At 41.2% G+C, this 27610-nt stretch overlaps 1 protein-coding gene across 1 annotated transcript; it reads right to left on the bottom strand.

Moving 5' to 3' along the window:
* Positions 1-11109: 11109 nt before the first annotated feature.
* On the bottom strand, positions 11110-25874 carry CCDC134 (coiled-coil domain containing 134). Its single transcript, XM_032221807.1, has 7 exons — positions 25739-25874; positions 18859-18971; positions 17291-17412; positions 15174-15258; positions 14298-14479; positions 13060-13131; positions 11110-12264 (listed from the first exon to the last, which is right to left on the bottom strand). Exons 1-7 carry the CDS (start codon positions 25762-25764, stop codon positions 12139-12141), a joined length of 726 nt encoding a protein of 241 aa, XP_032077698.1. The 5' UTR covers positions 25765-25874; the 3' UTR covers positions 11110-12138.
* Between the last annotated feature and the right edge of the window lie 1736 nt (positions 25875-27610).

Raw genomic sequence — 27610 nt, 5'->3', positions numbered from 1 at the left:
CGGCCTATAAGTCTTAATAAAATGTCAAAAAATGAAAAAATGTCAAAATTTTTCACCTTCCCGAACCTCCAGAGGCTTTCCTGAAGCCTGAAGAGGGCAAAAACGGTCTTCGTTTTTCAGCTGGCGATCTGATGGCTGGCGTGCCACCAAATATGGCTCCGCGTGCCACCTGTGGTTCACGTGCCATGGGTTCGTCATCACAGAATTAAAGCATCAAATTCTTTTAATTTTTCTCATTAATAATTCAAAATCCTTTAAAGGATCTTCCAAAACCAGAACCCAATTGTCTACAAAACTTCTCAACTTGTCCCTTTTTAAATTTTTACATCCCAGTGTGCTGTAATAAGCAACCTTGTCTTGTTCTTTTTTATATATGAAAAAATATATATTAAATCTCCATTATTTGTGTTTTTGTGATCTATAAATCAATTTTACCCATTTCATAAAATTTTCTCCAAAGTTCAAATCTTCTAAACTTTTAAATAAAAAATGCCAAAATGATTGTTGTGTATTGCCTAGAGCTTCTTTTGGTGAAATTGGCAGCTACACAAATTTGCTGCTTAATAAATAAATAAAATAAATTGTCAAAGATTGTCTGCATCTAAGCAAACCAATGAACCTTGCTTTTCATTATGCTGTTCCAAGTATTACGGTATATAATGTCCAATTCCATTCTAATGTTATATTTTCACTGCCTTTTTGGTAAAAATCAACATTGATACTTATGAATAAATTGTCGCAAAATTATTTTCAATCTCTCTGCTAAAATTGTTGTAAGTAATTTATAGATTATTCAATAATATTTGGCTATAAATTCATGTTAAATATTTCCCCTCTTTACGTATTAATGCTATATTAGACTGTTTCCAGGTTTCTAGCCTCTTTCCTCCCTCTAGTATAGAATTCATCATATTTTGGAGGGGTTGTAAAAGTTCATTATCAAAGCATTCGTAATAAGAACCTGGTAAGCCATTTGGTCTGTTTTCCTGGTTTAATATTTTTATAGCTTTGGAAATCTCCCTTATTGTTATACAGCGGTACCTGATACTCAGTTGCTTTGAAACTCATTGAATTTGGTGCTCAATGCATTTTGACCAAAAATGTTGTCTTGACACACAAGCTAGAACTTGTTGGTGTCACTGCCTTATGACTTACTACATTATTCTTTATGGGAAAAATTTGTTTGGTAATGATCATTGACTCATCGCCCCTCCCAGAACAAATTAACAATGAGTATCGGAGTACTACTGTAAATCGTAATCTGTCTTTGGTTCTTTTTAAGTGCTGGTAAGTTTTTTTAAAGTAATTCATCTGTTTTTTCCAAGGGAATATTACGTCCTTCATAGAAGTTAGAATAATACTGATAAAAAGTTTTTGAATTGCCACATTGTCTGTTGATACAGTAGCCCTAGCTTGAAGTTTCAAAATCATATTTTCTTTTAATGTCTGCTAAACTTTTTCTAGTTTCTTCACAAATTCAAAAATCATTTGCTTAGCATATTTCACATCTATTTCCATTTCTCTTACTGTTAATATAAATAATTGTTACTGTAAAAGTTTAATTTGATGTGAAATGTTGATCTTTTCTGGCAAATTCTTTTTCATTCTTCCTCTTTTCTTTTTCACTCATCCAAAATAGTCAGGAATCTTGAATCTTCTTTTTATATTCAGTATTATGTTGCATGAAATAACCTCTAACAAAAGCTTTATTTGTTTCCCAAACCATTTTTAAATCAGTACTTTATTTAAGTGGTTTTCAAGGTTCCACCACAAAATTGCGGACGACAAAATCGCGGTCGACGAAAGCGCGTATGTGACGTCATCACAGCACGACGAAAAAGATCGAAAAATGTAAAAATAAAGCGAAAACCTTACCCTAACCCCCCCAAACCTAACCCTAAACCTAACCCTTAACCTAACCCTAAACCTAACGAAAAACCTAACGCTAACCCTTAACCTAACGCTAAACGTAACGCTAACGCTCTAAACCTAACCCTAACCCTTAACCTAACCCTTACCTTTATGTGAATCGGCTTGCTGTAATTTAATTTTTATTTCAATTTTTCGATCTTTTTCGTCGCGTTGTGATGACGTCACATACGCGATTTCGTCGACCGCGCTTTTGTTTTGACAGGTCACGGTTTTCAAAGTATTCTATAAAATTTAATTTATAAATTTTTCACGATTTACTTTTTTTTTGAAATATCAATTCATTTAATGAAAGAGGCAGATTTCCTTTTTAATAAATCAAATTTACAGGATTATGGTCAGAAAACATGCATAATCTCAAGATTAGAGATCTTAATAGTCAGGTTTTTGAGTTCCAACATATCTATTATTGAAATGAATCTATGCTTTTCTGAAACGTAAGTATATTATCTGGAATTGTTTGTCTCCATACATTTACTAGAGTAAGTTAGTCTTAAACCCTTTTGGTAATTTATCTTTCGTAATTTTATCTCAGTGTTTCTCAATCTTTTCTTCACCATGGACCCTCTTTAAATACCTTTTGTGGCCATGGACCATGGCTATGGGCCCCCAAGACTTAACTCAAGATTTAAATAACATTTCTTCAAGCCTTTGTGAACCACATGATGAATTATGGACCCCCAAGGATCCACAGGCCATAGTTTGAGAACCACAGTAATTGTAGAGAAATCACTCCATTTTAGTTTCCCGTCAAAATACCAATTTTCATAAGAAAAATTGCAATTGCTCCATGAGTCATCTATAGAAAATTCCTTTATCATCATCTGGGGCATACATTCTCAAAAACATGGTTTTAGTCCCATATTATTCAACTTCCATCCCAAGAAATTTGCCATGTTCGTCGGTTACTACAATTTCTCCAAATTTTAATTGGGGATTAATACATAAAACAATTCTATTTGGGATCGTTTGGTTGAGGAAGGATCCAGCTGAAATTAATTGTCCTCCCAGATTTTTGCAAGTCAAATATTTTCTTTTCTTTTTTTAATAAATCTTTTGTAGTTTTATCTTTTTAAAATAATGAAACAATTTTTTTAAGAGCATTTGCTCCAATTGTATTCCATTTTAAAAAATTATAGTTCATAATTAGGCCAGTAGTTTAGAAAAATCATTGCCTGTAGCACCTAATTCAGAATCATGTTTTTCTTTTGTATCTGTTGTGATTTTAGAGCAGTCTTCTCTACAACCTCTATCTGAATCTCTTCCAAATCTCCTTTAAATTTTAAAAAAAATTATCTGGACTTTGAACTGAGTTCAGTTAGAATCTTTTTATGTGAAAGTAAAAAATCACACTCTAATTTATCTCAGTGGAATGATTTCTTCTGTTTCAGTGTCTCAGTCAAAAAAGAAAGACTTTCTCTAACATAAAATTCTAAAAGCAGTTTCTGTTAAGATAAGTTAAGATCGACCTACCTGAACGGTCCTTCTATGTGTGCTGCGAGGGGAATCCAAGCATGAGTTAACTTTGTCCATTAGCCTAGAGACTGAGTTATGTAAATTGGTGACCACACCTCCTCTGACTGGATGGGTCAGTTTTGTACGAAGTCAGCCGTTTAATGATGTATAACAAGAGCAATAACTATAACAATAACAATAGCAAATAAAGGCCGTAGCCCAAAAGGTATACAAACATTGACAGAAAAAACAAGTCACAAGTAAATAACGTCCTTCATAGTCAGGTGACATGTCAATGAGGACAGTCAAGTTCAAGCCATGACCACCCTGGCCAGCCGAAGCTGTGGGCGGGTTTGGATTCCCCTCGCAGCACACATAGAAGGACCGTTCAGGTAAGTCAACGGTCATTCTCCTGTGTGCTGCTTGGGGAATCCAAGCATGGGACATGCCAAAGCAATTAAGGTCCAGGGCGGGAACTAGGCTGGCCAGGGTGCCCTGCAGGGGGGAGCACCTGTTGCAATACACGCCGCCCAAAGGAAGCCTCAGCCGAGGCATACACGTCAACCTTGTAATGTCTGATAAATGGTGATGGTGTAGACCAGGTAGCCACCCTACAGATTTCTTCCACTGAGGCTTGCGTGGCCCAGGCCGCCGTGGTGGCCGCACTCCTGGTGGAGTGGGTAGTGATGCGCCTGGGATCCTGTCGAGATTGGCTGTCATAAGCAAGAGCGATGCACGCCTTCAACCATCGCCCTATCGTATGAGAAGAAACTTTCTGTCCCATGGAAGATGGTTGAAAGGACACAAAGAGTGCTTCAGACCGCCTGAAGGACGCTGTGCGTTTCACGTAGCGACGAAGAACTCTGCGAACATCCAGGTGATGCCATTGGCGCTCCTGCGGATGAGAAGGGTTGGGACAAAAGTCTGGAAGGACGAGCTCCTGAGCCCTGTGGAACAGCGTGTTGACTTTCGGTAGAAATGGTGGGTCCAAACGGAGAACGACTCTGTTGGGGTGGAATATACAGAGATCCGCCCGAACGGAAAGTGCCGCCAATTCAGAAACCCACCTCGATGATGTAATAGCCACCAAGAACACTGTCTTAAGAGTCAGTAGTCGAAGACTGATGGAAGTAATAGGTTCGAAAGGAGAGTCCATAAGTGCCCTGAGCACTAACATCAAATCCCAAGTAGGGTAGCGGTGTACGGTCGGAGGCCGGATGTTGGCCGCCCCCTTCAGGCAGGCCTTGACCTGCGAATGCTGCGACAAGGAACGTCCCTGACCTCCCCCAATCACCGTGGCAAGGGCCGTGACCTGCCTGCGAAGCGTATTGGGTGCCCAACCTTTGTTAAGACCAGATTGCAGAAAGTCCAACACTCGGGGCACCGAATCCTGGAGGGGGTCTGCCCCAGTCCAGCGGCACCACCTGCAGAAGGCTTGCCAGGTAGCCTCGTAAATTCGAGTGGCCGCTTGAATCGTGTTGATGACCTCGCTGGAATAATGAAGGTTAGTCAGAATAGTCCGCTCACGTGCCACACGGCTAATTGTAGCAACTGGGGGTTCGGATGTATGATGGCCCCCTGATGGAGCTGGATCTGATCGTCCAGGATCCTCCACGGGTGCGAGATCAACAGGTGCACCAGGTCGGCATACCAGGTTCGCCAGGACCACATTGGAGCCACCAGGAGGACTTCCGCTCGTTCCGACAGTATCTTCTGGATCACTGGAAGAGGCGGGAAGGCATAAAGGAGGCCAGCCGGCCACGGGCTGCGCAAGGCATCCACTCCCTCCGCTCCGGGAGTCACATACCTGGAGAAGAAACGAGGCAGTTGCGCATTGTGAGGCTGCGCGAACAAGTCCACTACTGAATGGCCGAACCGGAGGGAAATCTGCTGGAAGAGGTCGGGATGTAACTGCCACTCCGCATGATCTACTGTGGCTCTGCTCAACCAATCCGCCTGGACATTGGATTTGCCCAAAATGTGCTCCGCTCGAAGGGACAACAGTCTGGACTCTGCCCAATGACGCAATTTCTCTGCCTCCATCATGAGGGCTCTGGAATGCGTGCCCCCTTGGCGGTTGACGTGCCTTGGAGACCACATTGTTGGTCAGGACCAGCACGTGTTTGTGAGTCACAATGTCCTGAAATTCTCGCAGGGCCATCGGATGGCCTGTAGCTCTAGCCAATTGATGCTGTTGGACAGCTCCCGGTCCGACCAACGACCCTGTGCCACCCGATCCAGGGCATGGCCGCCCCATCCAAACAGGCTGGCATCCGTCGTAACCTGGATGCATTCGGGTTCCTTGAACGGACACCCCTTGAGAACCTTGGAGGACGCCCTCCATCGAAGTGATCTGAGGGCTTTGGGTGAAAGACGGACCTTGAGTTGAGAATGACTGGTGTGAGACCTCTGATAAGGAAGCAGGAACCATTGGAGTGGTCGTGCGTGAAACCTGGCCCAGGGAACGATGTCGATGCAAGAAATCATCTTCCCTAACAGCTGAGAGAGTAAGGCCAGGGGCACAAGTCGCAAGGCTGACACTTGAGATGCCAGTCGTTGGATGCTCTGTCACCTCTCCAGGGACAGGAAAACTTCACAAGTGACGGAGTTGATGACGGTCCCTAAGTGAAGCAGCGATGTAGTTGGCTGCAGATGGCTCTTGGGAAGATTCAGCACGAACCCGTGCCTCCGCAGGGAGTCCATCGTTACTTGAAGATCCCATAGGGCCTGGTCCCGGGATGGTGACAGGACCAAGATGTCGTCTAAATAGCAATTCACCCTCACCGGAACCGAACGAAGAGAGGCCGCCACTACCGCCAGGAGCTTGGTAAAGGTGCGGGGTGCCGATGAAAGGCCGAAAGGCAAGGCCCGGTACTGGAAATGACGGCCCGCAAATTGAAAGCGCAAGAACCGCCGATGAGCCGGATGAATGGGCACATGGAGGTACGCCTCCTTGATGTCGACTGATGTCATCATGTCGCCTTGGTGGATGGATGCCAGGATGCTCTTTAACGACTGCATCTTGAACCTCTGATACTTGATGTACCAATTGAGTCTTTTTAGATCTAGAATGGCTTGCCATCCTCCTGAGTTTTTGGGTACCAGAAATAGAATGGAGTAAAACCCTAGGCCTTCCTGCCCTTTGGGAACCTGTTCTATTGCATTGATGGAGATGAGATGATGTATCTCAGCTTCCATGAGGCGCCGCTTTACTGAACACCTGGGTACGGGGCACCTGATGAACCGTCTTGGGGGAATGGAGAGAAATTCTAGTGTGAGGCCCAGCCTTACCACCTGAAGGGCCCAGGCGTCGGATGTGGTTTCCGCCCACTGATGAGCGAAGGCCAGCAGACACCCGCCCACTGACTCCTCTCCTTGCGAGTCACTGGTACCTCCGAAAGGACCGGTTTCCCAAGCCACGAAAGGATCTCCTGTTGTGGGATTGCGCCTGGTGTTGTTGGCGCCCCCTATGCCTGCCCCTCCCACGGTCCTGGCCGTGGTCCTGTGACTGGTGAAAACCTCTGTTGTAATTGGGAGCGAAGGGGGCCGCTGAGTAACCAGAATAGCCTCCCCGAAAGGACTGGCATCTGTTATATGGCTGCTGCCTCCTGGTATTACGCCCCCCCGAGGAGGGAAGCACCTTGCGTTTGTCCCTGGTTTCTATGAGTATGGGGTCGAGAACGGACCCAAATAAAGCCCCGCCATTAAATGGCGTGGATGCCAGGCGCCATTTAGACTTAATGTCGGCTTGCCAATGGCGAAGCCACAAGAGGCGGCGAGACGCCACATTGGACACCACAGCGCGAGAAGCGAACTTGTCAGCATTGAGCGTGGCATCCGCCGAAAACTCTAAGGCAGCCATAATTTTAGTAACGTCTTGGTGAAGACGTACCTCATCAGGAGCCAGTCTCTCCTGCAACTGTTTAAGCCAGAGCACAGAAGTTCTATTAAAGAACGATGCCGCAGTAGCAGCACGCAAGGCCCAGGCCGCAGCCTGTTGAGTTTTTCGAATTACTGTTTCAGCTTTATGGTCCTCTGCCTTTAGACCCTCAGAAATTTCAGACGGAATCAGAGCAGGGGACGCTAGGGCTGCTACTGGTTGATCCACTGTTGGGAATTGCAAAATGTTTTCCAAGTCAGGAGTGGAAGTGTACAACTTCCTGTCCCCGTTGCTGGGTGGGGTAACCGCAGTTGGCTGATCCCACTGTTTCTGAATGAGATCCATGAAGACCTTTGGTGAAGGAATCACCTCCTGCAATGAGACTGGTTCAGCAAAGAGGCGCTCAGTAGTGTCAAGGCCTACAGCCGAACTGTCCTTGGAAGCCACCTCTCCCATGTGAGTAGTGGCCTTAGCTTTAAACAATAAGGATTTGAATAGAGTAGGCCTAAATAGGCTAGAAGAATTAGGCTGATCAAAGATCAGGCCCTCATCATCAGAGAACTCCCTATCTATTAACTCCCCTTCCTCCACCAAGGCCGAATCCTCACTATAAGTAGAGGGGGGAGGAGAAGAAGAAGGCCCTACTTGCAGATCAGGCAGATCTACATGTGGAGCCGGGATAGGAGGGCCACCTTGGGAACTAACTATCACCGGGGCCTGGTTCCTTCGAAGCAGCTCAGCATCCACCCCCCTGGATATGGCTGCAGAGATCATCTGGTAAAGGTCTGGGGATAGGCCCTGGTCATAGCCTTCCACAGGCCTTAGGCCTGCAGCAGTGGGAGTAAATGTAGCGGAGGGCCCAGCACGTGGCAATAAGAAGGCTGGAGCAGCCTGGGCCTCAGACAATACAGAGGGGGGTTGGAGCCCCACACCCCCTACCCCAGTTTCAGAAATAGCAGGGAGACATTGATCTGGGGACCAGGCCTGATGCCCTGCTGGCTGGGGAGCAGGCGAAATGCGCTGAGGTAAAGGTGCGGGAGGGGAATTCCTGCCCTCCCAGGAGGTTTTGGAAGCTGACTTGGACTTATCTTTCTTTTTGTGGCTTTTATCAGGGGCCCCGGAGGCCTCCCTGGGCCTCTGGCTGGTGGTTCTAGAGGTGGCTCTGCCAGGCCTCGAACTAACTCCCGCTTGGGCAGTACCCTGGTTATCAACAGAGGGCTCAACTGTACCTCCCAGAGAAGAATGATCAGCCATTGCAATGATTAGATGCAAAAAGACTCAAAAGGCACACAGCGTTCACTTGCAAATAGAAAGGACCGCGTGGTCAGCAGCAATGCCAGGAACTTTTCCCCAAGGCAAACAAAGCCGAAGCGAATGAGGAGGGAGGGCCGATGAGTCAGCAGCCCCTTTTAAGCACGAGGAAAGGCAACGCCCGATCCCTACAGCGCCTGCGCTCCGAACGGCCCTAAAATGGCGACCGCAATTCAGGCACCAAATTCAAACCCAGCAGAGAACAAAAATGCCGTCTTCACCTCTCACAACAAAAATCAGGCCAGCGGCGGCGATAGCGCATTCCCAGGATGGTCCACGGTCCAGCGGTGGGTGAAACCACGCCCCGCACGGCGGGCTGGCCCCATCGGCAAGAGCAGGAGCCGCGCCGCGAACAGCGGGCGTCTTGCTGGCTCCGAAGTGGCGGGCACTCCAGCTACAAGGACGGCACAAGCCGGAACACACGCTGCGATACGAGCCCCAAGCCCCAGAACGCAAGTAAACACTTGGCGCCAAGTGCCTTGCAAGGCTCCAATAGCCTGCGGCCAGAAACCTTAGAGCTAGCAGCAACCAAGGGCAATTCAAATACCTGATCGAGGCAACGAGTCACAAGGGAACTGGGCAGGCAGCAAACTGCCACCTCTCCCCACTCCATACATAAGCTTCCACAAATCCAAGAAAAACACACTTGAGAGAAAATCCAAGATAAAGTATAAATTTGTCTAATTAGTCTGGAGAAGAATTGGTATACGTCTCTTTCGGCTGGACTGAGTTAAAAAACTGACCCATCCAGTCAGAGGAGGCGTGGTCACCAATTTACATAACTCAGTCTCTAGGCTAATGGACAAAGTTAACCCATGCTTGGATTCCCCAAGCAGCACACAGGAGAAAATTATATCTCCATTATCAATCTTCAATTTTCTATTGAAATGATGATGCAAACTTTGATCTCTTATTTTTTTCTCTCTCAAAGTGCAAAACTCCTAGAACATTTCTCATTCTTGCAAAACACGAATTTATTCAATAACCTTGTCAATCTTTGCCTTGGTAGTCTCCTCTTCTCAGTCCAACAACTATGCCAATGCTTGTCTAACTTCTTCAACAGAACTCTCTGGGATAACTCTAAATCACAGAGAATTCTTTCCAAGTTCCAGCAGACAAATTATTCATCTCTCTCCAAAATCTCTATCCCTAACTTTTGATTTACTCTCCAAAATTTCACTTGTCAGGTCATAGAAGTTGATCACATGACCCCAAGGCACTGCAACCGTCATAAATGAGCCAGTTGCCAAACATTTGTGATCACGTGACCAAGTGATGTTGCAATGATCGAAAATGTGAAAAATGGTCATGTCATTTTTTTCAGTGCCATTGAAACTTTGAGCAGTCACTAAATGAGCTGTTGTAAGTGAAGGACTACCTTTATTGTTGCAAAAGGAAAATACTCTGAAGTATTCTGTTGCAAAAGGAAACCTCTCTCAGGCAGGATTATATACAAATATCATTAAGAAATGAGGATTGATCAGTTCTAGTACCAATATTGGCTGCATCACAGTTGCAAAGATAGAAATCCTGCATGACTGCTCAACTTGTGAACAAATCACAAAAACATCCATCTTTGCAGTTAAGCCATGGAGAAAAGCTGTCTGGAGATCAGATACTATAGGTTGGTTTCACTCTTTATCCAGTGTCCAGTTAATAATATTAAAACAGCCTTTTCTGAATATAAGAACTACCTAATCTAAAAACGATAAATCCCCATCTCCTCTTCCTGACACACTGACATAGCTCACAAGAATGAGAAGTCAAAATGTGTTTTTTTTTAAAAAAAAACATGTTTTATTCAAGAAAAGCAAAGTCAATTTCCAATTTAAGTACATATCCTTCCCCAAACCAAGCACAGCTGGTTCTCTGTTTAGAAAATAAATTTCCAGCCTTGTCAAATTGCAGTATCCCCTGAAACCCTCGTTCTACACAAAAGAATCCCCTGCCAAGAGCAAACTATCTTTTAGGCAATGCCACCGTGGGGTATATAATATTCCAGTTATTTTAATGTACAGAGAGATCTCCTACTTCCACTCAGCTTCAGTCCTTAACAAAAACTACCCATTCTTCCAAACGCTGCAAAGATTCCGGGCCACATGCCCATAGCTTGATATGTGCAAATCCATAGTTTAACTCATCAATGAAGAAGTACAGATTGTGAAAAGGATGATAATCATATTTTGATCCCCAAACCAGCTGATTTCTAGTGTAAAATTAACAGTTAAGGTGAAATCTGAACTCTGCTTCAAGTGTAAGCCTTCATAGAATAACAATAGCAATAGCACTTAGACTTATATACAATCCCATGGTGTTCTATAGCATTCTCTGGGTGGTTTACAATAGAATGTTGAGAAAAAAGGCGACTTCTTCTTATGAAACAATCAGGTAGGCAGTAGGAGTAGCAAAAATATGCTTCCATAATTTCACTACCGATGTGTTAACTTACTGATTCTCATTTTTTGTGGTATAATGGTAAAAACAAACAAAAAAAGGACAAAAGCCATACGGTTAGCCTTTGCTTTTTTATACTGTTAAGACTTAAGGCCAAATAGGTATCTTATAATAATCAAGATAAAATTGATTACCAGACAATAAAGGTAAATGTACATGGTTTACAACTAGATCTACACATACAATACTACAAATGAAATTCAAAAGTAGTCTTGCAAAGCTATTAACTAAAAACTGACACTGGAATTTGTAAGCCTTTCAGTAATTTTCATTCATGTAGTGATAGTAATACTGCATTATGAAATTATCACGCAGATTCACTTTACCTTGGTACTTTATTCTCTTGTTCGAGTAAAGTTATTTGGTGGAGCACAGCCTTACTGACTTTCTTCTCAACCAAAAGCTTTTCTTCCCTTTTAGGAGAAAATACTTTAACAGCCTTATGAAATGAAGGAAGCTTGACAACCAGATAAAACTTGGTATTACCTACAGGGGCTCTGAATTATTATTATGACATTTTAAGGAACTATCTTTGATGTATCCCAGCTCCCAGTCACATTTCATACAATTTAAAGAAAAAGTGTTCAAAGAGTACTTTATCGCTAATTAATATTTCCAAGTTTGTGCATCTCTAACAGATTCCAAAAGTTTCTCAAAGAAATTGTTTGCTGCCCAGGAACAAAATCTGTTGCAGCAATAATATATTACTTTTCTAATTGCATAATGATACATAGTATTACATGTCATAAATGACAGACATGGCATATACCACAGAATTAATTTCCTCTCTTCTTGTCCCATTTTCCTAAAACTCCTAGCATTACAAACTGCCAAAGCCACGAGAGATAAAAATACACATGAAGAACAATCCCTGACATACTCTACATTCCAGATACTTGGAAAAGTGTTTCTTCCCATAAGGAAATATGCACTGAAACTTTGTGGTCTCTACCTAGGTATTTAATAGGTACCAATGTCCTGTTGAAAGAATGTCACTTCCAAGTCCTGCCCTTTCAACAGCTTGTCATTTTCCTGAGGTCACAAAGGGGATTCCTTTTCAGATGTTTTTAACTCCCAAAGTTTCAGTGATTGGGCAAATGACATTAGAATTACAACTCAGACTGTGAGCGTGAGATACGAGGCCCCTTGCGAATTTCCTTTCGTTTTTCCTCCTTCTTTCTTCGCTTCTCTTCCTCCCGGAGAGCCTTCTGGAATGTGCTATCACCAGGGAAAAACTAAAAAATAAACACAATGAGTTTAGGGATTCTGTCATCAAAAGTATGGACAATACTTTTTTGATTGCTAACTCTTCCTTTTCGCTGCTCCAGTTTCTCCCTCTGACATTTCAATGATCTTCGAGAGATAATAGCTAGCTACTAATCAAAACACCAGGTTCCCTGTACTTTTGCCCCAAATATTTGGAACTCCATACAAGAAAGGGAAAGTCTATGGAGATTCTCAGTCACCCAGGTCATGGTTGTCCCAAGGGTATTTTTTGAAGAAGCAACTGGACTTTATGGGTTTTCTTTGAAGACGTTTCGCTTCTCATCCAAGAAGCTTCTTCAGCGCAAATCTACAAGATTAAGACTATTTTAGAATTCCCAGTTCCAAGGGTCATAGTATCCCCTTGCACATAATGGATGTGGAAAGGAACATCATGAGAAAATCATCCTGCATCTCTCTCCAGTAAATGAGTAAGTGACTTAGAGCAGTATTGAAGGGAATTCCCATGTGCTTAAATTGACCAGCTCTAGATGTGCTTCCAAGGTGACTGTACCATTATTGCCAACTCTTGTGACAAAGCATATCTGAAGCAGAACCTGTATGGGGATAATCATCTGTGCTACTTATAGGTAATATAAGCAATCATGCATCTGATTGGCTGCCAAGGATCACTACAGAGAAAATTTCTGATTTAAAGCTGTCGAGAAAAAACTACTGCCATCAAGTGTTACTCCTTTCTTTCTTTCATAAGAAAGTTGTGAATAGCCAGAGGAAAGATAGGAATAATAGATAAGATGGACTCTTACTTCAGAATTGTCTGCTTTAAAGGGATTCTGGTAGTCTGGAGATCTTTCACTAATTCCTAGCTCTTGAGCCATCTGTGGAAGAAAGTATATTAAAATAATTCTCATTTACAGTATATCCCTCCTTCTCACCAACCTCTTAGTCCTACCTACAAGCATCCTTAAGAAATTATCTGCTTCTGAATTCATCAATGTTTTTATGTGATATTAATCCCCCCAGGGCAAATTCATATGACTTCATAAAAGTCAAATTAATTAATAAAATAAAAATACATCTCGTTTTCTCATTTGATATTTTAAATACAAATTCTTTCAAAGCAGCAAAATAAAGCATACTGCATGATACCAACTTTTGCATGGAACTTTTGAACTGACATATTAATTCGACAACCATCTATGCTGTGCTACCAGCTATGCAAATTATAAAATAGACTTTGTGTATTACAATGTGAAGAGGAAAAATCAATATACTTCTACCAATCTTCTAAGCTTAATTCCTGATGATTTTATGGACATATCCAAGACATTTTTTTGCAGAATAATACCAAAGTTGTTGATTGCTGCCTTTGTCCTGACTGCTTTTTCAATTTCCCAGCTTAGAAAGTACACATGTGCTAAATCAGAAGACCAAAATAATGGATGCTAGACCATGCAGATATGCTATTAAGATTGTATCAGTACATTTCTATATGCCTATGTATATACTACAAAAGCAAATTATCTGTTGTAGTAAGTATGCAACTTTTGTATAAACCAGTCATCTGAGTCAGGGGTCCCCAACCTGTGGGCTGTAAGGGGATTGCAACCGGCCATGGAAATGGCCAGCAAGGGCATGCAAGCACACACATCCTGACATGTGCAAGTAGCATGTGAGTGTATGCAAGTGTGCTCAATTTGTGTGAGCAGAAGGCACACATGCATGCTGCTTGCACAAATGGAGCTGCGTATGTTTGTGCGCGCTTGCATGGAACCATCCCCTCCCCTGCATCTGCAAAACCGGAAATGTTGGGGAACTCTGATCTAAGTAGAATATGTAAAATGCCTATATAAGGACTTATTTAGTACTAAACAAACTTATATACTGCCCATCTATCAGAAGAAACTCTGAGCAGTTAACTATGTGCAATTTCTCCAGAATTTTTTCTATAGAAACATCCTGAAATATTTCAAGCAAATATTTGTTTTCCTTAACCCAATTCTAAAGGATAAACAAACTGAGAGGAGGTGCCAAGCAATCTTACCAATCCTAATACTTGTGAGTGGGGCCCTTGATCAAATACACCTGTCTGGTTGCAGAAGCTGATGCCCCAGCGAATAAGGTTGTTCCAATTGGAATTGCGATCAAAGTAGTGATGCACTATTTTGGGAAAACGTAGGACTACATCCCCAAAAAAAGCAGTATTCTCCACCACATGGGAATAGGCTAAGGAAAAAAGTTACAATGAAAAACTCAGACCAATTCCATCTTTTTGGGAACAATCTAATTATTCAACACACTTGAACTATTGCTTTGGATTAAATATTAATTAAAAGAAAACATTTTTCCTAATTTTCATTTATCAAGGGAAAGAAAGGAAAGACAGAATAGTAAGGATTCTCATCTATATTAGTGATTAAGCATAAAAACAAAGGCATATCATTAATCTAGATTAATGAAGTGCAGCATTTGAAAATTCAAATATGTTACCTAAATCTTAGAAAAAGAGCACTGATCTCTGGCTTAGAATATCACTTCTTTATTACAGACATGTATGAATACCTCGATACCTATTTATTTATATCTATACCTGCAATTAAATGGATATTTAATTCAGGAAATCCGAAATCAAATCTATCTTGTTATTGGCCATCTCCTAATATATTATTTTTCCTTCAAATACTAAAGTAAAATAGCAAGACTCTGGTCTGTTCAAATTTTAAACATCATGCTTGTGGCTCTATTCACAACTTATAATGATCTTATGACTATTATAAATAACAATGTACAAAAACAGAAGTGATTAAGAAAGAGTAGCCAATATGACAGAACTTTATTGCTTAACAACTCAAAGCTATACATTTAATGGATAAAAGATAATGGACAAAGAAACTGTGATTAGAAAGCAAAAAGTTTGTACCATCCTTTATCTTCTCATCATGAGAAAATGGTCCATCTGGTGAAATATCTGCTGCTATAAGTACCGCTCGTGAGTCTTCAAGAACCTGCACATGATAACAGAAATTCATGTCAACTTATGTCAATTCTGCCCCAACAAGGACGTGTGTGCCAACAAGTCCCTTCTTAATTCCCTTTGTATAATCTTTTCTTCTAACCTATTGGATGAAGATACTTAGCTGATGTAACTTTAACAGGCTAGAGAATTTAGAAAAGGTGCCATGGGATAATAATTTGCAGAATAATTACATAAATATCTTATCCAGCTGACCCAGATTCAATGTCCTCTGGATAGGAAATATGGAACTTGTATTATAAGATATCTGAAGGGCCTCAGGTTAGAGACTGCCCCAGTATCTGAAGTACATGTACCATGTACATTTTCCCAGGAGATTAAGACTAAAGTTCTTCAACTATGACCAAAAAATCATCATCCAAAATATATCAAGATGCTGTATTTTTATAGTAAGAAAGAAATAGGTCTTGATGCTCCTTACTAGGGCATAGGAAAGTATTAAGTGAATGAGGCCAAGATATATTGATGAAATAGCTGTTGAAAATGTCCTCCTGTAGTAACCTTTGCCATGAAAAGGTAGCTGAGAAAAACATTTACAGGTAACTACTGTAAACTTCAAGCTTTCCCCAAGAAATTGCAACCATTCATTTAGTGATCGTTTGAAGTTAAAACAGCACTGAAAAAAGTGAATTATGACCCCTATTCACACTTACAATTGTAGCATTCCCGTGGTCACATGATTAAAATTTGGATGCTTGGCAACTTGCATGTATTTATGACAGTTGCAATGTCCTGATTACCTTTTGTGACCTTTTGACAAGCAAAGTCCAAGCCAGATTCACTTAACAATCATGTTACTAATTTAACAAATATAGTTAATCACTTATTAACTATCGTAAGAAAGGTCATAACATGGGGCAAAACACATTTAACAACTGTCTTGCTTAGCAATATAAATTTTGGGCTAAATTGTGGGCGTAGGTCGAGAACCTGTTCATCCAAGAGACATGATCTTGTCTTCCCAAACACTTTGCTGCCAAATCATAAACAAGAACTGCTCAGAATGGCTGCTGGTAACTTTTTCAGCAATCTACTTTGTGGGATGGTGAATGTTCTTCCTCCCCTTGTTGAATTACTGTATTTTTCGGAGTATAAAACACTCCGAAGTATAAGATGCACCTAGCTTTTGGGGAGGAAAACAAGGAAAAAAGTCTCCCTCCCAGCAATTTGCCTCTTTGCAACAAACAGTACAGATAATATACACTGTTTGTGGTGTATTTCTGTGCATGTGTAGAAATAGCAAACAATTGAGAAATGTACATTATGGCAGTATATTAATGCCAGAAAGTTTTCTTAAATGTAGTCCCACTAACTCCTCCCAATTATTTAAATAGATCTACTCCAAACATGACAAAGTCAGGGTCTAATTAAACAACAGGACACTTACATTTCAGACTATACTTGTACAGAAGCTGTTAAAATTGATGTGGCTTTCTGGAAGTATAATTATTCTCTGCTATTTAAAAGAAGATACATTAGCACTGAGCCTCTTTAAATCAAGCATTTATTTTAAAAAGTTTCTTCATTTTGTTAAGTTGTCTAGAACAATAATAAAGCAGTCTTTAAAAAATAAGTCTGAAATTTGAACATTCTATAGGCATTTATAGTTATTGACTTACCTCCTTGCAGCAAACAGCCTGATTAGCACAAGAAAAAAATATCTGCCTCTGCCTCCCAGCAATTTGCCTTTCAGCACAGGCCTCCCACAAGCCCCATTTCCCCATTTGCTGCAAGGAGGTAAATTGCTGGGAGGCAAAGGCCAAAGGGTGGGAGCCGTCAGGTGGGTGGGGCTACATTCAATGTATAAGACACACCCAAAATTTCATCCTCTTTTAGGGGGGGGAAAGGTGTGTCTTATATTCCAAAAAATACGGTAGCTCACAGTCCAATTAGCCAATGACATAGAGGCTAAACTTTCCATTAATTTTCTAATACTGATATAGGAGCATTCAAGAAACATGCTATAATTTAAAAAAATTGGGGATCAATTAAGCAAGGCTTACCTTGAAAAGACCCTTGAGCATGATGTCTATAATTTTGTACTGCTGGTTGACATCGTTGAGTTCAATCAGGTTCTTCAGTGCATTCATTTGGTCTTTGCGCTTTACTTCAAACAGTTTCTTATCTGTGTCTTGGTCAAGCGAACCATACAGATCAGAAGTCCCGTATTTTGTTCTATGGCCTCATCAACATAGTACACAGCATAATCCTCCAATCCATCTTTTTGCCTTTAATTATACCTCTTCAAAGATAAACATTTCACCAAGCTGTTTATTTTAATTACAGAATCTAAGCATCTATCCATCTACAAATGCCAACTTGAAATATGCGAGTCACCCAAATTCAGGGAACTGAATTATCAGGTGCCTCTGTCTTTAGATGTTACTGGTAAATACCAGAGCTGTGCACGATAAGATTGCATCCATCTATGACAAGATGGGAGACAAACACATGAACCCAATACATATTACTGAGACTTGGTTGTACAAAAATGGATATGGTGGAAATTTGCCAGATGATTTCAGATCCTACTACAGTCACAACACCAAAACCAGAGTTTTGTGATTGTTCATGAGAACTTTGAAGTGACAAGAAGCACTACTCCAAAAATGATTGGTTGTGAGTGCCTATATTTTGAAATGGACTAAAGTGCTGACCACCTAGCTCAGTGATAGCTAATCTTTTTCTAAAGGCGTGCCAAAATTGTGTGTGCGCGCACCCCACCCACCTACGCACACAATCCCACCCACCCTCCCCAGGCTCCATGTTTTCCTGAAGCCTGGGGAGGGCAAAAACGGACTCCTCTGGTTGACGGAAATGGATTATTTCTGAACTTCCGGTTGGCCCATTGGGCCGTTTTTCACCCTCCCCGGGCTTCAGGAAAGCCTGCGAAGACTGGGGAGGGTGAAAAACAGGCCCAACAGGCCAACCCCCGAACTTCCGGTTGGCCCATTGGGCTTGCTTTTCACCCTCCCCAAGGTGGGGAGCCCGGGGAGGGCGAAAAACAAGCCCAACAACCTCCCCCAGCCCTCCAGAAGGCCGAAAATCAGCTGAGGACTGCCGTGCTGGCAAATATGGCTCTGCGTGCCACCTGTGGCACACTTGCCATAGGTTCGCCATCACAGACCTAGCTGCTCAGAAGTGGCCCTTCATAAGTTCCCAAGACTTTCAATTTGGGATGATTTCAACCTCCTTGACTGGGGGGATGGGAGAGATTTTCCAGTGTTGATGGATTCTATGACAACCATGGGATTGTCAGAAATAATTGCAGCTCCAAAACACATGATTTGCACACACTTGATTTGGTCTTCATTTTGGAACATATTGGGTAGGAAGACATTAATATTTTCTTTTGTTATGGCCAGATAATTCAAACTGCAGATTGTAGCAGCCCTGGGATTCTATAATTCTGCAGACCCTTCAAAAGGGTCTCTAATGAATCCAGAGGGATTCCACACAATGCCTCAAGATTATCCCAATTTAGTAGGCAATTCCACCTTGCTCCTAGTCTCTCTATGAAATATGGAGGTGGCCAATTTCAAATCCAAGACCCCAACTGGAAGAAGGATACAGATTTCCAATCCTGAATCTGAGGTCTTCTTCTCTGTGTCAGAAGTCATACCTCTTGGTAATATCAGTGTAAAGAGGAATGTGCAAGCCACAAAATAATCCATTCTTAAAATCCTATATTGGAGAGAGAGAGATAAAAACATAGTGGCAGGGATATAACAATTTTACATAATTCACATTAAAAACATATCCACCCCATAACAGAAAATAGCTATACACTGTCAACCTAATTAGGTCTCATTATGATTATACCTGTGAATAGTAGTACAGTACATCAGAAACAAAAGACAATTTGGTCTAGTATTAAGGCACCAGGCTAGAAATCAGGAACTGTGAATTCTAGTTCTGCCTTAGGCATAAAAGCCAGCTGGGTGACTTTCGACCAGTCACTTTCTCTCAGTCCAACTCACCTCATAGGGTTGTTGTAGTGGGAAAAATAGGAGGAAAAAGGAGCGTTAGATATGTTTGCCACATTGAGTTATTTGTAAGTACAATAAAGATGGGCTCAAAATAGATACCGTGTTTCTCGAGCCAAAACACGAGCCACCCCAATAATAAGTCCAACCCTAATTTTTCAGGGGTGGGCCTAATATTACCCCTACCCCAAAAATAAGCCCAGGGGGATGGGCGTGGCCAGCACGAGTGGCGGCGCAGGAGGGTCTGGCTGTGGCTGGAGCCCGCTGGCCTCTTGGGGCAGTGCAAATATTGCTTTTGCTCTTCTCTTTCTGGACACAGCGTTTCTGCTTGTTGGGCCGCTTCCCAGAAGCTGGCAGCTCCACAGCCCACTGCCTTGCTTTACCCCTCTTTTGGGGAGGCCCAGGGGGGGCTTGCTTGGCGGCACCAGCACAGGGCAGGCAGGCAATCCAGACACCCCGTGCTGGTGCTTGTTTGGTGCAGCTGCAAGCAAGCCAAGAGACAGTGGGGCGAAGGAGCCAGTGCACTGGGATTACCTCTGCCTCCACCTGCTGCCCACAAGCCTCCCATGAGGTAAAAAGCAAAGCGGCTGGCTGAGAAGCTGCTGACTTCAGGAAGTAGCCCAATAGGCAGAAGTGTCTCACCCATAAAGAGACGGGTGAAAGTCATTCTGCACTGAAGCAGAGGTAGTCCGAGCCTTCAGCGTATCGCAGGATTGCAACGCTGAAGGTTTGGAATGGAGCCTTCAGCGTTGCAATCCTGGGATATGCTGAAGGCTTGGAGTGAGGCTGTTTTCGCAAAAGGCAGTAAAACGGGGAGGGCACAACTCAGCACAGACTGAGGATGGATGGTAGACAGGAAAATTCCCCTCCCCATTTTCCTGCTGTTTGCAGAAAAGGCTCCATTCCAAACCTTCAGCATATCCCAGAACACTGCAAAGCTTGTTGTAGTGTTGTGTGTGCGAGCAGTGGCAGTGCTGTGAAGTTCATCACATCGGTGCAGCCTCTTCGAGCAGGACCCTGCAAGGATTGCTGTGCCATTGTGTACACAAACAGCGGCACCACCACGAGTTTGGACACACCAGCACAGCTGCTCATGGCAGGATACTCCTGGGGGCCAGCAGAGCCAGACAGTGAGGAGGTTGGAGAGGCACATGGGCCAGTCCTGAGGGTTGAGGAAAGCTTAGACCAGGGCTCTGCGTTGGAGGCAGAGAGGGAGTTAGACAGCAGTGAGGCAGAACAGCTGGAACCTGTTCCCAGGGTGTACATGCGCAGAGCTGCCAGAAGACAAGAACAACTAAGACCGCAGGGTTGACTTAAGAGTAAAGCCACACCTTGGAGGTGAGTGGCCCCTCCCATAGGAAAAAAAGAGGAACGAACGGGGAGTGGGCTTTTGCAGGAAACAATTTGTTCATTTGGTCGGTTCAAGAGTGGAAAGTTTGGTGTGTGATTTTAAGAGACTCTGTGCCAAGTTTGCCTTTCCCTGTGTTTGGAAACTAGTTATCTGGCAGCACGCCAAACAAGATGAGGTGCATGGGTAAGCCTTGCTGACTGTGAATAAAAGGAATTCACAGTTGTGTAAATAAAAGAGGTTTTGCAGGGACCAAGAAAATAAAAATTCAATTTATTTTTTAAAATCCTTAAAATAAAATAAGAACTGAAACCAAAGACACTTCAATTAAATATACTTCCAGAAAACATAAATGAGAACAAGCACAATGTGCTAAGATATATCTTAACAGCTGCAGGAACAAACTTTCAAAGGCAATGGAAAAGAGAACTAAGAGCTAAGATTGGGAGTAAAAAACAATAAAAATGTTTTGGGGAACCCATAAATGTGAAACCAGAATTTATTAGTAAAGGAATAGAAATCCTGATGCTTCACAATACCATTCTTCCCACACTGTTATTGTCCATTGCATCTATTTCTACAGAAAACATTAAACCAGGGATGTCAAACTCAACAGGTGCCAGATCCGGCCCGCGAGGTAATTAGCCCAGGGAGCCACTCTGGAAAAAGCTAAAGACTGGCCCATAGTGCTTCTGCCAGTGTAAATGGGCTCCTGAGCTCCGTTTTTGGTTGCCACGGCCTCCTGCAACCCTCTGCCAGTGAAAACGAAGCTTGGGAGGGCCGCACAGAGCCCTTTTTCGTTGGGAGAGCACTCGGACCACCACAGGTGCCCCTGACAGGAGTTACGTGGAACTGGCCATGCCCACTGGTAGTCCTCGACTTACAACAATTGAGCCCAAAATTTATGTTGTCAAGTGAGACATTAAGTAGTTTTCTCCCATTTTACGACATTTCTTGCTCAAGTTGTTAAGTGAATCACTGCAGTTTATAAGTTAGTAACCTGGTTCTTAAGTGAATCTGGTTTCCTCACTGACTTTGATTGTCAGAAGGTTGCAAAAGGAGATCACATGACTTTGGAATGCTGTAATGGTCATAAGTATAACCAGTTGACAGGAATCTGAATTTTGATCACATGATCATGGGGCTGGTATAAAGGTTGCAACTGTGAAAAATGGTCATAGGTTGCTTTTCTCAGTGCCCTTGTAAATTTTGAAATCACTAAATGAACTGTTGTGAATTGAGGACTACCTGTAGTATCTTTGTTGTTTCATATGCTAAATATTATAATGAATCAAAGGGATGCAAAGTGAAATCTCACCAGGAAGACACCAACAAATACTAATCAGGTCTTGATTTTTTTTAATCTGCTATGTAATAGCCATATTTTTACCTAGATCCTCAAACCTGAACATCTTTACTAGAATTGTTTTTTCATGGACTCAACTAGGGCTTCATAAAACATGGTTGTGGTATCAGATCTCTTTTTCTCTATATATGAAACCATTGTGACTGCCCTTCTGAAAAGGATACAATCAAACTTGGAAATGTGCAGAAATGAACACCAAAAATTATCATAGGATTAGAACACATGAATAATTGATATAGTCCTCGACACATGATCACAAGTGAGCCCAAAATTTCTGTTGCTAAGCAAGACAATTATTAAATGAGCCCCATATTATGATCTTTCTTGCCACAGTTGTATTGCAGTTGTTATGTTAGTAACACAGTTAAGTGAATCTGGCTTTCCCATTGACTTTGTTAGTCAGAAGGTCACAAAAGGTGATCACATTACCTCAGGACACTGCAACCATCATAAATAAGAGCCAGTTGCCAAGTATCTGAATTTTGATCAGTGGGGTGACATGGGGATGCTGTAACATTCATAAGTGTGAAAAATGGCCTGAAGGGCCATTGTAACTTTGAAAGGTCACTAAATGAACTGTTGTAAATCGAGGACTGCCTGTATTTTTTTTAATTCAGTGTTTTGGATATGATAAAGGTTAATATTAAACCTGTGTCCAAAAAACAGGATGTGCATGTTTTTTGGAATTGTTTTAGAAAAACAATATTACTTATATAACTACCGTATTTTTCGGAGTACAAGACACACCTTTCCCCCCCAAAAGAGGGTGAAAATCTGGGTGCGTCTTATACACTGAATACAGCATTTTGGCCTCCCAAACCCCCACCCCCTTTGCAAAAATGGATGTGCAGAGGGTTTGGGAGGCCTGCCCCCAGGAGCACTCTACAAGCCTCCTAAAGGCTATGCATGCCCTTTTTTTGCAAAAAAAACCAGCCAGTTTTTGCAAAAAATGACCTGTTTTTTTTTTGCTCGCCCGCTCCCTCTCCCAAGCACTTTGCAGGCCTCTCAAAATCTCTGTATGCCCCGTTTTTCACAAAAAATGAGGCATGCAGAGGGTTTGGGAGGTCTGCAGAGTGCAAAAAACGTTTTTTAAACATTTACCTCTTCAAAATCTTGGTGTGTCTTATACTCCGGTGCATCTTATACTCCGAAAAATATGGTAAGTTTATAAACATGTAGATAATAATTATATCTGGAATTAGATTTCTGCCACCTAAGATTTTGAAATGTTTTTCAGATCTATAGAAGCATAATTTTTCATAACGTTGAAACTGTATCATATTATTATTTAGACTTTAATATATTTTACATTATAGTAATATTAAATTATTCACAAGCACTTTGTATCATGGTAGAACAAGCATCTTATTTATATAGTAACACAGATTATACACTTAATTCTGAAACAAGTGGAGCTAGGTAGCAAGAGATATATTAGTCCACTAGAAGTCTGTAGACCAGGCTATGAGCTCAATCTTAAGTGCTGCAGGCAGTTCTGTTAAGGAGCATCCATTCACCAAGAGAGAATACAAGCAGAGTCATGCGACATCACATGAAAAGTCCCTTTAATCCAGTATTCTGTTGCCACAGTGACAACTACATTCCTACAGGACCCCTATAAGGAAGGCATTGGCATAACAACTGATGTTTTTTGCAAAAGTTATTTGTAGATATGGCATCACTGATACTGAAGACATAGCCTTGATGATTCATTACTATTGATACTATATCCTTTGTGAATTCTCTAAATCTATTTTAAAAACCTCTAAATCATGGCCTTCACTCTATCTTTTGGTAAACTGCTCCACAGCTTGACTATGAATTTATTCTTATAGGCCCTATAAGAATATTCCCTATTTTCACTTTGTGGAATAGGCCCTATTCTCACTTTGTGGAATGGATAGTACTGCTAATGAAGAACAGAGTTGTGCCCTACAATATACTCTGTTCTTTATTAGCAGTCTTTATTCCACAAAGTGAGAATGAAAATCATTACTGATAAATAATTTTATTAACAACATGAGGACTGTAAGACAAAAGAAAAGTGCAGAAAACAAGCAAAATCTCTTATGGAAACATTTTCATATTTATATAAATAAAAGCTTCCTTTCAAAAGCTGTACAGTTTTTAGTTTGGCAAATTATCCAAAACAAAAGCATTTACAATAATAACACAAATACCCGATAATCCAACATTTTTAATTTGTGGATATAAGACATATCAGAAATATACAAAATCAACAGACTATCTTTCTGAATCTGATTCGCCAACACATCTAATCTTTAATCTAGTCTTGGCTGAAGAAACAAGAATCAATCACTGCACAAAATCCAAGGTAGGTTTTTCATGAGGTAGAAAAGTGGAATTTGTCAATGATAATAACAGAAGAGAGAGCTGTAGCTTCAAAAAGTGGGGGAAGCTATGAATTCAATACTGCACTTACAGTTCCTCAGGAAGGAAGTCAATATAGTAGCCACTCTATTACCTCTGAAGGTTAATGTTATTTCAGCGAGGAGGTAGACAGCCCATGCTGAAGCTAAACCTTAAGAAGTGGTAAAACAAATTAACTTGAATGCCAGTACAGGTGGTCCTCAACTTCAGTTCATTTAGTGATTTCTCAAAGTTACAATGGCAGTGACCATTTTTCACACTCTGTAGCATCCCAATGATTATGTGATCAAAATTTAGATGTTTGGCAAATGAATACTCATACTTATAACCCTTACTGTGTCCCCAAGGTCATGTGATCACCTTTTGATGAGCAAAATCAAATGGGAAGACAGATTCACTTAACTATGTTGCTAACTTATCAACTGTATTGATTCACTTAACTCGGGCAAGAAAGGCTGTAAAATGATGCAAAATTTACTTAACAAATGTCTCACTTAATAGCAGAAATTTGGGGCTCAATTGTGGGCATAAGTCAAAGACCACCTGCAGTTGTCTGAGAATTTTATAGATTCAAGATGAGGCTACCCAGCTGAATATAAAGACTGTACTTGTAAGTAACTACAGCACCTAAAGCTTTTTCCACCAAGCAATCAAGCATTTTAAGTGAACAGATTTAAATACATAGGTATATTTATTTATTTATTTATTTATTTATATTGCCTTACAAAATATAACCCAAAAAACCATTTTTTATCTAGTTTATTGCCAAAATCGCTACACTGACACCTCTGTGAAGCCACCAGTAGTCGAACCTCCAAATAGTTTTATTAACGTGGCAGAATCCTCGCTCTTCTAAGTCCCGCTTCAGGCGATTTAATTGGCTTGCTGTTTTACCGCGAGTGGAGTGGCGACTCTAAAAGATGCCGATTGAATTATGGGAGTTGAGGTCCTCGGTTAAAAACGGAAAGGAATATAAAAGGATAGGGATTTCGGCACGTGTGCTTCGAAACTGCTTAACCGTCTACTAAACGCAGAGACCTCATCAACAGACGGGACAGAGGGCGCGACCTTCTGTCTTCTACTTGCCGCTCCTAAGAGATCCATTAAAGAGCTCACTTATGGCCTCTCTTCCCCCAGCGATCTCCTTTTCTACATGCAATCTTATCTGTAGCATTTGAATCGCGGAGAACCGGCACCGGGCAATCTATGAAGTATTTCCCCACTTGCCCTGCAGTTCAAGATCACCTCTCAAAATCTGCAGTTCAACGGCAATATACCCTGAATATTTTTCCCGCGTCAGATCGGGAGAAATGCTTGTTATCCAACCAATCGCTGCTAGACGCCTAACAAAAATCCTTACCAGCTGCTGCCTGAATCCACAACCATTCGCCACAGCAGGACTTTACTCTGACGAGACTGTCATGCTGCAACATCTCTTCCTTTTCCCAGCTTTTTTTCGCCTGACTGGCCTGCTGTTAGCAAACCACATGCCCTACAGGAAGACGTCACTTCCTCCACCAGCTTTCCAGGGTCCCCTGTATTGTAGTTCCGCCTGTAATTTTGGCGGGGCCTCTTCCCCCCCCCCTTTTTTTTTGTTTTTTACTATAGTGGTTGGGTCGTTCAAATTGCGGCTTTTTTGACTTGCAGCTGTAAGGCGCTTTTCTGAATTGCAGAAGCAGAAACAGAAACGTGAACTGAAACACACTAGACTATTTTCGAAAGTTTGTACGTTAAAACATCAGAGGCATTTGGAAGAATAAGATTTGAGTGTGAAGAGTTAATACGGTAGTTGAAGGGGGAGGAATAGAAATATTAATAAAAACGTGTCTGAAGAATATTAGAATATTGTTTCAGTACAAATTAATATTCTTGATGGCGATGCTCTCTGTTACTTCTAGTGATTTGAATTTCACAGCTCCATTGCAGGAAGAGCAAATCATTAGGATATCAGATATGTAGGTTTGGGACTTATATGTAGAAAAGTATGAGATTGCACCTTGAGGTATTTGATGCTATAAAGTGCAGTTCTTCTCTGTACCTAAATGGCAGCTATTTTTCCAGCCTAATCATATTTTCTCAGTAATAGAATGGTAATTATTTTCCGCATTCATTGATTCTTGGATTGCAGAGAACGGCTGAGCAACTTTCAAAACTAGTGGACTAGACATCATACAGGTGACTCACCCCATTATATCCATATTTTGGGATTTTTTTTCAGTCTTAGAGACTGAGCATTTGATCTGCACAACAGAAATGGCGTATTGTAATCAGCATTCATCTTGTATGCAAAAATTATATTTGTTAAAAAAGAACTAAAGATTTATTTACAATCAGTTTAAATACTAATCACTGAGCTGGAGTTAATAATAAATTATTGGTTTGTTCAGGTTATTTTTTTCATGTTACTTCAGCCAGGAAGTTGAAATTTGATTTAATTTAATTTGATTTGATTTAACAAATTTATAGGCTGCCCAATCCTGAAGGACAAGTGTCAAAACACACATCAAGATGCAAACTGTGCAGCTTATATACTTGCATTAGCCTATTAGACAACAGTATATAAGGACAGTTTCTCTCCTAACATTGTCATTTGTGCATCATCATTTAGACATAATTATAGTTTGTTGCATACTCTGATGAGAATGAAAGTGATCAAAGGCAAATAGACACCTTAGACAACTTGGACTTAATTATTTTTTTCAGGTTTCCATCACACCTTGAAAATATGCTAATGCTTTAATAGATACATAAATTTTAGGAGCAGACTTCTTGAAGTAGTGGTACGCTATATATGCGAGCCCTAAAATTGATCTTTTTTCTCTTCACAAACTTTTTGTTTCCCTTTCAGCTAATGACTTTACCCTTTTCCATCTTAAAATTTTAATACCTTATGGATAAAATACTTCTCTTACTCCTTATTTTCAGTTTGTTAGTTTTATAAACCCCTTTCCATGTTAAAATCCTTGAACTACAAGTGATTGCTTACTATAAAAAACAGTACTTCTATATTAACAAAAAAAATCACTGAGTATGAAAGCTTATAACAGTTTACACAGATCAAGCACTTAAAAGAATTAGACAAGAATGTACTACTTCCAAATTCTTAACAAAAGCATAGAAAATAGCCTTGAAATGAAGTGCATAATTTTATTTTTACCATTTCCAGAACAAGGATAAACAGATTTTTTAAAAATTTATCTTTGAATTTATATTTCAACATCTAAGACATTTC

Source organism: Thamnophis elegans, chromosome 7, assembly GCF_009769535.1.
Source record: "Thamnophis elegans isolate rThaEle1 chromosome 7, rThaEle1.pri, whole genome shotgun sequence".
NCBI lineage: Eukaryota > Metazoa > Chordata > Lepidosauria > Squamata > Colubridae > Thamnophis > Thamnophis elegans.
This window is presented reverse-complemented; position numbering and strand designations above follow the sequence as displayed.

Excerpts from the sequence above, each read along its gene's own strand:
- CCDC134 (XM_032221807.1), bottom strand. The coding sequence starts at position 25,764 with ATGGTTGTGGATTCAGGCAGCAGCTG. Across the intron at positions 18,972-25,738 it reads GTGGATTCAGGCAGCAGCTG|GATTTTAAGAATGGATTATT; the intron begins GTAAGGATTTTT and ends TCTCCAATATAG. Across the intron at positions 13,132-14,297 it reads ACTCACAAGTATTAGGATTG|ATGGCTCAAGAGCTAGGAAT; the intron begins GTAAGATTGCTT and ends TTTCTTCCACAG.